The 10,852-nt window shown below is 39.5% G+C and overlaps 1 protein-coding gene across 2 annotated transcripts in view; it reads left to right on the top strand.

The window, feature by feature from the left end:
• Positions 1-2,720: 2,720 nt before the first annotated feature.
• The window catches only part of GRIA2 (glutamate ionotropic receptor AMPA type subunit 2), a gene marked incomplete at both ends in the record, with an annotated part of 97,841 nt that continues 89,709 nt past the window's right edge, over positions 2,721-10,852 (top strand). For both annotated transcript variants that reach the window (XM_084244474.1, XM_084244475.1), the window contains 2 exons: positions 2,721-2,808; positions 3,342-3,482. In XM_084244474.1, the coding sequence (XP_084100600.1) occupies positions 2,721-2,808; positions 3,342-3,482 (229 nt within the window). The remainder of the gene's footprint in view (positions 2,809-3,341; positions 3,483-10,852) is intronic.

Genomic DNA, 10,852 nt, shown 5'->3' with positions numbered 1-10,852 from the left:
CTTATGAAACACACATTAATGGAATAACTGTTGAATTACACGTGATGCCTACAAAATTTTTGATTTCCAGTTTATATATGAATTACAGTTGGTTATTAGGCAATAATATTTGCCCAGAGATCTTACACATTTACTACAAACATGCTCCATGAATCAGCAAATTCTTATTTTCTATCATTTGTTTCTATAAAACGTAATTCAGTCCATTTTGAGTTCATCTTTCCCCTTGACTTTGAAATATAAAGAGAAACAGTTTTTTGAATGTTCTTTGAAAAAAAATTCAATTTACATTGACCCACATTTTAAAACCATGGTTTCTTCATATTTAAACGTATCTCTTTTTTTTCCTCTCTCTCTTTGCTTTCTTCTTCCACTCCAAGCCATTTTGTATGACATTGAAGTTTTTCTTTTTTGATAGGAAAAATGGAATAGAAAGCAAAGAAAATTAAAGAAAAGAAGTTTTTTCTCTTAACTGTTACCATTCGGGTACATGTACAATTTAAAATTTCAAATAAGGAGCAATTTAAAATTGTCTTTGTGCCTTAGATCATAAATAGTGATCAAATACATTGATTTAATATTCTTTACTTTGCAACATTTGTACAGATACTTATTTATCACTCTCTCATTTTTATTCTTATTTAATTTTAAAAACCTGATTCACAGGATCTACTTTTATATATAATGTGGAAAGTTCATTAAAAGACTAAAATAAAGTATTGGTGATAAAATTAGGAGCAACTTTTACCTGTAGCAAATAAGGTTAGTAATAGCTTATGGGTATTTTTATTTCCTGATTTAGGAACACATATTGAAAAGCAAAACCAGGGAAAGCTGAAAACTTGGAAAAAGTACAAGATTTGAGAGTGATAGAAAAGTCACTTTGCTCTTTCTAATTTTATACCTTTCTCACTTTTAAAATGGTTGGAATGAGGTCCAGAGTGATAAGGACAAGTGTGAGATAACTCAGTCAAAATGAAGGCTGTGGGGATAGCATTAATGTAACCATTGCACAGCAAAACAGCAAGCTAGACTACGTGCCATAGCATTCTGAAAGATTAACAGGTCATTCCTTCAATATTGCCAGCTCCAATCTCCTGTCCTCTGGAAACAGCAGCTTGAACACAATCTTATTACTTTTTGTTGTCTAAACACAAAACTCATAAAACTTAGTGAGGGATTTCTGGGGCAACAGAGGGAATTGCCAGGGTATTTCCAACGTATAGGTTTGGCAAGTAGGGTAAAATGCATGCATTTCACAGGGAAGTCCAGACTTTCATCCTCTCCACAAACTTTTAATCCTCAACCTCACTTTTTTTCTTTCCCTATAGTCTTGATCTCTTGCGTTAAGTGTGATGAGGTGTTAGCTTATTTTCTTAAGGGCAGTGAATTTCTGGGAAAGATTTTGCAACTCATTGCCCTTTCTAGACGAGGCTTTTTTCATTTTCTAATTTCTTTCTCCGGGACTTCTCACTAGGGGTGGGGGTGGGGTGGATGTGGGGGGAGGGGCACCGGCTTCGAAGGAGCCAAGTGAATCTGTCTCTCCGAAGGAGTCTTTAGTGAAGCCTGCCAGAGAGATCTGCATGTGTCTGGCTCAGCAGGCTCACCTCACAGTCCAATGCAACACACTGTAAAAAGATTTCCAACTAAAGTATTTCAAAGATTCAATCCTGATCCTCTCTACAGCCTTAGCTATGAAAGACAGAATTTTGGTTTTCCCCTCGATCCTGGCCACCTCACATTTAGATAAAGTTCCCAATTTTGGAGCATGCTTTGATGGACATTATGCTTGTTTCTTGACTGGTTCGGAGGAGCCGGATGCCAGCGTTTCTATCCTGTTGGGTGGCTCTTCACAGCTACCGACATTAAAAACCAAAATTACTTTTAACGCCAAACAGCAAGGCCTGGCAAGAGAACGCCTCGCCGCCACCAACAATTAGCAATTCGGCTTCTGCACAGCAGCCGGAAATCGACTTTGCTGCATTTGGTACATTCAGGCTGGAGCATCGCGGCCGCTGCAGCAAAGCCGCACAAAGGTAGCGCCGGCCGGGGAGCGGGGCGCTGTCCTCGGTGCTGAAAGGCAGAAGGGTTGGGGGGTCGAGACAGCTCGCGAGACCCGAGGTCTCCCCACCGGAGAGCTGCTGCCGAGCTCCGAGCTGTTCTTTCTCGGCGCCTCCGCGCACGCGACGCTGTCAGGGCGGTGCGGGGTGCGGGGTGCGGGGTGCGGGGTGCGGAGTGGGGGAGGGGTGGACGCGCGCGCCTGCCGCGAGTCGCGCACGCGCGCCTAGGACTGCCTGCCGCGCTCTGGGACTTGCGTGTGTGTGTTCTGTGTGTGTGTATGTGTGTGTGTGCGCGCGCGCCCGTGTGAGTGAGGGGGAGAGAGGGAGAGGAAAGCGCGAGAGAGGGTGAGTGTGTGTGAATGCATGGGAGGGTGCTGAATATTCCAAGACACGGGGACCACAGCGGCAGCTCCGCTGAAACTGCATCCAGCCTGTGCTCCGGACTTCAGAAGGGACTGGTCGCGAGGCATCAGCAGCCACCAGCAGGACCTGGGAAATAGGAAGTCTTCTGCCTCCACTTGAGGTTTTTAGCAGCGTGGTGCTAAATTGCTTTCTCAAAATGCAGAGGATCTAATTTGCCGAGAAAAGCGGCCAAAGAAGGAAGAGGAGGAAAAGGAAAACCAAAAAGGGTATTTTGTGGATGCTCTACTTTTCTTGGAAATGCAAAAGATTATGCATATATCTGCCCTCCTTTCTCCTGTTTTATGGGGACTGATTTTTGGTGTCTCTTCTAACAGCATACAGATAGGTAGGTACCCTTTGTGCTCTGCTTTTGAATTGTGCATAATTTGGTGGTAATCTTTGTTCACAGTGGACAAATTAATTCTTGTCATGTAGACTTATGTCATACATTGACTGCATTCCAGATTTAAACTGTCTAGAATATACTTGTATTTCTTAGGATAAAGCAAAAGAAAAGGACTCTACCTTTGATACAATAGAAGGAAGGTCTTCTTCTAGCTGACCCCCAGATTTTATTAATTCTGCCTTAACATTTTCTTCCCATTTGCTCAGATGCTCTAGGGATCCGAATGTAAAGCTTGTGTTAGGAGGAAAGCTTAACGTTTCTGACCACCTACTTTGCCCTCAGACTCACATCTGTGCCTTGACCCCTTGGCTACCGTTTGGACGTTCGACCCCCGCTGTCCGAATCTGTTGATGGTTTATTCAGCCTATTAGCGTGAATAAAAGGCTCCTGGGATGTGCGATAGCTAGCGGGCTACCCTTCCTTCCCTGCCAGGCACTGACACTGTTCTCCTGCTTGATGTTTGTTCTTTGCAGGGGGGCTATTTCCCAGGGGCGCCGATCAGGAATACAGTGCATTTCGGGTAGGGATGGTTCAGTTTTCCACTTCGGAGTTCAGACTCACACCCCACATCGACAATTTGGAGGTAGCAAACAGCTTCGCAGTCACCAATGCTTGTAAGTAATAAATATTCATGCCTTTCCGGTGCCGCACGCGGAAAGTCAGGGAGTGTGAGTGCGGGGTGCTGTATTTCTGTGCTGTGTTTCTGTGTGGCAGTGTGTGGGTGTGAGTGACTGCACACGCGCGTGCGTGTGACGGCGTAGGAAGAAAGTGGTTGCTCTCTCAGGGACCCCGCTGGTTGTGGGAAGCTTAAGAGGGAGCGAAAGGCATTGAAGAGTGTGCACACTAGGGAGGTGGGGGTAGGAGTTGAAGCTAGGGGGTAGCTGCCTTAGGTCCAGGGGGTTGGCAATTCAATTTAGAGCTTGCAGAGAGCTTCTCCTTGCTTCCTCCCCCTACCTTGCGCGCCTGACAGCATCCTGCCCACACAGAACACGCCGTTCCCTAGAGCGCGCTGTCTGCCTTTTGGACAGATCCCACCGGGGACTGCCGGAGTCCAGCGGTCTGCCCCAAGCAGCTGCAGCCTTTGCTCGTGGCCCCTGATTTAGATCCGCAACCCTAGATCGAGCTCATTTGTAATGCACCCCGCCACCCCTATATCCTCAACCTCGACGGTTGTTGTTTAACAAGTTGTTAAAATTATTGTGGAGTTGGGTCGGGCCTGTTACATAACGCCCACCCGAGGGGCGCAGCGCGGCTCGGAGCTGGGGTGACGCAGGCCCAGCGCCCGCGCGCAGGCTGGGGTTGCAAGGGGGAGCGCTGTCAATTTATTGCAGCTCAGTGGGGCTCCAGCCTAAGTTGAAAGCTATGGTTGTGCCCTGGGCGCCGTGGGCAGCTCGCGGGTCCCGCGCGCTGTGTTCTCAGGTCGCAGGGCTTCAGCAAAGGTGGGAGAAGAACAGACCTGAAAACGGTTGGATGGACCCGGGTTTAAAAATCTGAAGAAGTCACTGATCAGCCATTTTAGTCTTTGCATTGATTTATATTAGCCCCATCATTCTGCGCAGTGTTGCCAGGCAGACGAGGTAACTCAAGCAAGGGTTTTAAACAAAGTAAGAGAATCCAAGGAACTATCTCAAAGGTTCATCCACGGAAAGGCTGCCAGGCCCCTGCCCAGGCGCTCCCACCCCCGCGCCGGCGTGGGCAGTGCAGCAGCAGCAGCCACTGGACCTTCCTGCCCTCGCCCCAGCAGCTGCCATCATTTCCTGCCGACTGGCTTGGGGTGATTCTTTCCTGCCTTGATGGATCTCACTTTTTATTTCATAGTGAACAATTTGGCTGTTGGGGGAGATTTGCAGATGGCTCACCTCCTACTTTGGCTACTCTGTAAAAGAACTATTGGAAAATTACCACGGAAAAAGCCCAACCGCAGCCTTCCACATTAGACAAACAACTGATTGCCATCCCACTTGCCATATTAAGCTTTAATCATATATTCGATGATCTAGCTTGCTTATAACAGCAGGAGTGTCATCGATTCATTTTGTAACTCTTGTCAGATGAATGAAGAAATGAAGTTATTTTTCTTTGATGGATAGAACAGGCGCATTATTAGGTCATATCAGATATGTAGAACCCAATTGTTTATAAAGAACCTACTTAAGTTTTCAATGGTCTGTGTGTTCTTCAAATGTTAATACGTGCGAATGAAAACGAGGCGGCAGGGGTGAGGAGGCAAGAGGAGAGGGAGAGAGAGAAAGAGAGAGAGAGAGAATTCTGAAAGTGGATTTGCAGCTTTACAAAATCTACTCAAAGCATTTAAGAATGTCTGAAACTTTGAATGAATACATACATACAAATAAATTGCTGTCGTTTAATTTTTGAAGGCTCCTATCCTTGACCTATTTACTTATCAGATTTAGATTCATCATTGGATCTGTATCAAGTTTCTGGGTGTTTTATTTTATTTGAGTTTGACATATAACTGAGCTAAGTGTCTAATTGTGTATAATTGTATAATGTGAAAATGCTCTAAAACTGAACCTGAGGCAAGACTATCATTATTGTAAGTATGCAGATTTTTCAAATAAGGTAAAAGTAATTGACAACTGTATTTTGAAAATGGTCACTAATTGAGATGTTCAGTCATTGGCAAAAATAATAAGAGGGTGTGACTGAAAAAAATAACAGATATATCCACTGAGCAGTATGTATATCCCTTGATTCCAACAAATGTTGAGTGACTATGTTGGGGTTTTCTAGAAATCAAAGATTATGGTTAATTTAGATTTGGTGACTAGTTTAGGTTCTTAGTCTCAATATTTTAATAGATCTATTTTTAGTATAAGTTTTATTGAAATAAGATATCCAGGGAGAAAATTTATGTATGTGTGAAACACACATGGCTCTATGTAATAATAGAATGCATGTAAATATAAGCACATATATAGCTCCATCTGTGTAATAAGATTTCATTTTTAAAAATCCGTCATTGAATTTGTTTGACCACCATTCTAAGAAAATGGGAAAGTCAAATCTTCACTTTGCAGATTTTTTTTTTGTTTGTTTTTCTCAGAACATGAAGCGGAGATAAAAATTTACATGTCTCCAAATACCAAAATTTCTCTTCTTGAATTATTATTCTAGGGCACTAAGACAAATTATGCCTAAGAACTAAATATACTTTCTCATTGCCAGCATTGGCAGTTCATAATCATTTGCTACTCCAATTTCTAAGTCATCTTACTGACTGCTCAAGAGAACTAGTGAGAACTAGAGAGACTTATTGGATAGAATTTTCTGGAGTCCATGTTGACTCCTTGACAGGACCAGTCACTTATTTTTGTGGTTTAGTTTCTTCATTTCTGTAGGAATTTCACAATCTAGGCATTGTAAATGACACAGCCCCCCCCTCTTTTTTTTTTTTTTTGCCAAGGACAACAGAAAATGTAAAATTAGTTTAACTCTTTTCAGAGAGAGAGTTGCTTATGTAAACTGTTATCACAAAGTCAACAGTCAAAAAATGAATGGAAATTTCTAAGACCAAATTCTTCAAGTTGAGCCTTGATCATTTAAATCCTGCTCAAGGTTTCCTCCAATGCTTAGTCTTTGTTTTCTGATTTTTCCATCAGGGGAGTCCAGTGTTCTTTCCGATATGAAGTGGAAGCAGCTGTATCAATTATGTTGATAGCTCAACCCAAACAACTTCCTTTCCTTTCTTCCAGAAATTTAAAGACTTCTACTCCTTACCTCCCTTATTAAAATATGTATCATCAGACTTCATAAACTGCGCTGCTCTCCCTCATACTTAAGCCATTAAAAAAATCCCAAAGGGTTAAATTTGTATATTAAAAAAGTTGAATTATATATCTTAACGATGTAATTTTGATAGAAAAGATATTAGTTTACTAATTTAACTCCCACCTCCCCTAAGATGGAATTTAATTTGAAATGCTGCCACTGACATTGATTTAAGGCTCCAAGGAGATCCACTGAAAGGGTTAAGGTTATGCAAATGAAATGAAGTCATTATATTCTGTACCAGGTAAAAAAGGACTGTGCTTAGCAGAACTCCCACATCCTCCTCTTTCACAGCCACAGTGGGGTAATGAAAGTACCTATTTGTTCCCATTTGTTTCCATGGGTACCTGAGGAAATAAAAGACAGACTTCCAATTCCTTTCTTTCTCTGCGTTCCTCTTTTTTCTCCACCCTTTCTTTTCCGCTTTTCCCTTTCTTAGATATAGCACTAAGGGGTTTTTTGTTCCCCCTAAAGATATATAGCTATAAGCCTTCATTATGAGAAGGCACAAAGCATACGCCAGAAAAATTAAAAAGGCTAGCCTCTGATGCGTTCAACAGTTGAAACCAGTAATGGGCTTCAAGAATTTCTTCCTTCCTTTCTTGAACCAGCCCTCTCTCCCTACACCTCTCTTTTCCTTCCTCCTTCATTTAAGTGCCTTCTAGTTGTCAGAGAATAAATGAATGCTTTTCTCATAGCAACTACTTTTATCCTAACCTGCCTCCTCCATGCCCTTCCCAATAGTTTTCAAAACCTTATGGGCTTTGATGCCTTCAGTGTGCTCTGATCCTTGTGGTCTTGTCCATGGACTTCAGCATGTTGATTTGAAGGTATTCCAGGATTCTTATGCAAAAACAATTTATTGCAATTACTCAAAATTATTGTCAAAATAATAAAACTCATCATTGACATATATATATATATATATATATATAGGTTTGTATAGAGGTTAACAAAATCAATGACAGATTTTTAGTCAATACTAAATACTTTACATTCTAAAAACTTAATATACTTTAATTTGTTCATTACTAAAACTTTTTTTTTTAAAAAGCCTGTCTGAAAAAGGATATAAACAAGGGTATTTGATCCTATAAGGTTTGGACTATAAAATATTAAATATTAAATTTATTCTTCATAATCTTCCAATTTCTTTTTCATGAATGACTTTGAAAAATAGTTATTATTCTATTTAAAAATAGTTTATATTTCAATTCCATAAAATTATAAAAATTAAATTTAAAGAGACAGCAGATAAAAATCTACTTTTTCTCTAAGCCAGCAGATGGAGATGTTGGAGAAAATATTGTTCTATGTAAAACTGTTGCGCACACTGAATACCTTTTGAAACATGGTAAACAAATTTATTTAGAGAAATTGAAAAAATACATTATTGTCACCTTTTTAAAAATTCTCTCAAAATGCAGTGTTTGAAAAGTGATTCCCAATGTCTTTTAAGAAAAGCGCATTTGATTTTTTAAAAATAGATTATCTTAAGTATCCTGGTAAATTTGAACCATAAAGATTGCTTATAAATGCTCTTGAAAAGAGAAATTCTAAAATTACATTTTTTTCATTTTTTAACTTGATTCTCCAGATTTCCTATTGAATTTTTGTCATGAATTATTGAGACTGTAGATCTGTGTTCATCAAATTACTTGATGTTTGCTAAACCTTCCTTACACTTTGCATTAATGCAGCTCTCAGTACATGTATATGTGTGTATATATATTTACATTTATAATTATAGATTTTAAATAATTATAGATGGATAATCATGTTTTGCCTTTCTTTGAAGTAATTACTAAAATCTGGAGTTACCAACTTTAATATATGCAAATATTTCATAAAACCCTTATCAACTTGGATGCTATTAATTGATGATAAGTATTTGTGGCATAAAGAAAATCATGAATGCAAGTACTAGAACACAATCCCTACAACCTTGTGGTGTATTTATTCAGTTACACTCAGCCAAAGGTTACAAAGGAGGAAAAGGCTCTTTATATATAAAAATAACTAAATTGTCATTGAAATTATTTCTAATTAAACTTCTATCTTTCATCTTACACAAGAGAATCTTAAGAAAATGGTTTATTGTACTAAACAACTCACAGCATGACTTTGGCTGAAATACTCCATTTTAGGGCTAGAGAAATTAAGTATTTAAATAAAAATTACACTTTGAAAGTGTAGAAGCTTCATATTAATAGGAATTTTGCCTCATACTCTTCATTTTGGGGATTTCGCAAGCTTCATTCGGCTGACTCAATAGGTGTAGGGTATTTTCCTTTCATTCCCCAGGCTTTAAAGTGGTAGGGTCATTTCATGGTGACATCACAGCAGTAGAATGCTGATTCACGCCAAATCTCAGATCTCTCATTATCTCTTCCAACAACACTTTACAAACTTCCTAGAGTTGGAAATTTTTTTTAAAAAGACTTGAATAGATCAGTTATTTCTTAATTATTCTGGCATGTTTTGTGGTATAATTGAGTTTTCAAAGATGCCATTTCCTTTCTCCTTCCTCCTCTGTGCTTTTAAAATAAGTCAATAATCTGAGGAACAAATGCTATTACAGGAGATAAAATCTAAATTGAAATAGAGAATTATCTTTTCTTTTAAGAGAGTGGAAGATACATTACACAGAACTAAAATCTTATATTATTAATAGCTGTAGACATTAATTAGGTTGTTAATATAAATTATATTTCTTTCCTTTTTTAAGCTGGATTCCATTGAAGCTTCCCCATATACTATTAAAATATTAATCTTATTATGGCAATTTTCTGTCAAAATTTTGAGGTTTTCTCTCATGATAGCAATAACAAATTGACCAATCTCTTACATGACTTAAATATTCAATAGGAAAATTAGTTGTTGAATTCAAAGTTAAAATTTCAAAATCAGGGCCTCCCCCGTGGTGCAGCACTTGAGCGCTGGGTTGCGAAGCTGCCCGCAGCCTCTGCAGCGCCGGTTCAATCCCCGGCCCCAGGGCGAGGGTCCCACATGAATCGCAGACCTCTCCTGCTGCCTGCTGCTCCCCTCAGCAGTGTTCTTCGGTCCTTCCGCCTGTTCTGCTCCCTGCTCTGGCTCTGGTGAATTCTCTCACCCTCCCGTGCTTCTGACTGTACCCAGTGCTTGTATAAATAAATAAATCTTTAAAGAAATCTTTTTCAAAATCATCATGATTTAAAAATTTCCAAACAGCAAAATGTTTTTCAAAGCAGATTTTGATAATTTGAAAAAAAAAGAATGTAGTTCTTAGAGTGGTGTTGATTAGGAGAGTACTATTCAGTTTAGGCTATTTTAACATTTTTATCATTTTAAATTATAAAAGTTTAGTTCTGGCCCCAGTATGTTGAGGCACTTAATGATTTTTAATCTATTGAAAGCATTTACTTTTATAGCAGACTTCTTGTCATTGAAAGATACTTTTCATAGTCAGATTGTTGATTTTGCTGTCTGTTTGGATTTCAAAACACACATATGTGTCTCATATCTAAATTAGTGGTGTGATATGTTTTCATTTTCATCTAAAAATTAGATATGTTCAACATGATTATCTTTATCCCTAGTGCTACCCTGAACTATATTAAAATGATTTGATAATGGTATGTACAAGACACATTTTTTAAAAAGATTTATTTATACAACAACTGGAATACAGGCCAAATGTGCAAGAGGGTGAGAGGATTCACCAGAGACAGAGCTGGGAACAGAACAGGCAGACTGACGAAATACACTGCTGAGGGGAGCAGCGGGCGAAACAGGAGAGGTCTGCTGCGCCATGTGGGTATCTCCCTGGCTGGCCGGTATGGAACCAGCACTGCAGAGGCTGCAGACAGCTTCACAGCATGGCGCTCAACCGCCTGCGCCACCAGGGGAGGCCATGTACAAGACACATTTTAAAGAAGATTTATAAATGCCAACTGACTGTGAGGATAATGCAAAAACCATATTGCAAGTGGTTAGGAAACAAGATTCCATTATAAGGGCCCTGACAGTTATGGGTGTGCTCAGCTTCCATTTTAGTTTTGGATTTTAGTAACAAAATGTGACTAAGCATATCCTTAGAATGGCCAGAGATTTATCTTAGTCGCCCCTTCTCCCACCCAGTATATTACATACAATAACTGTGTGTTAATTCTTTTAGTGAAAAAAATTTTTAAAATACCAAATCATAAAAAAA

The sequence above is a fragment of the Talpa europaea genome, assembly GCF_964194135.1.
Source record: "Talpa europaea genome assembly, chromosome: 10".
Taxonomy (NCBI): domain Eukaryota; kingdom Metazoa; phylum Chordata; class Mammalia; order Eulipotyphla; family Talpidae; genus Talpa; species Talpa europaea.
This window is presented reverse-complemented; position numbering and strand designations above follow the sequence as displayed.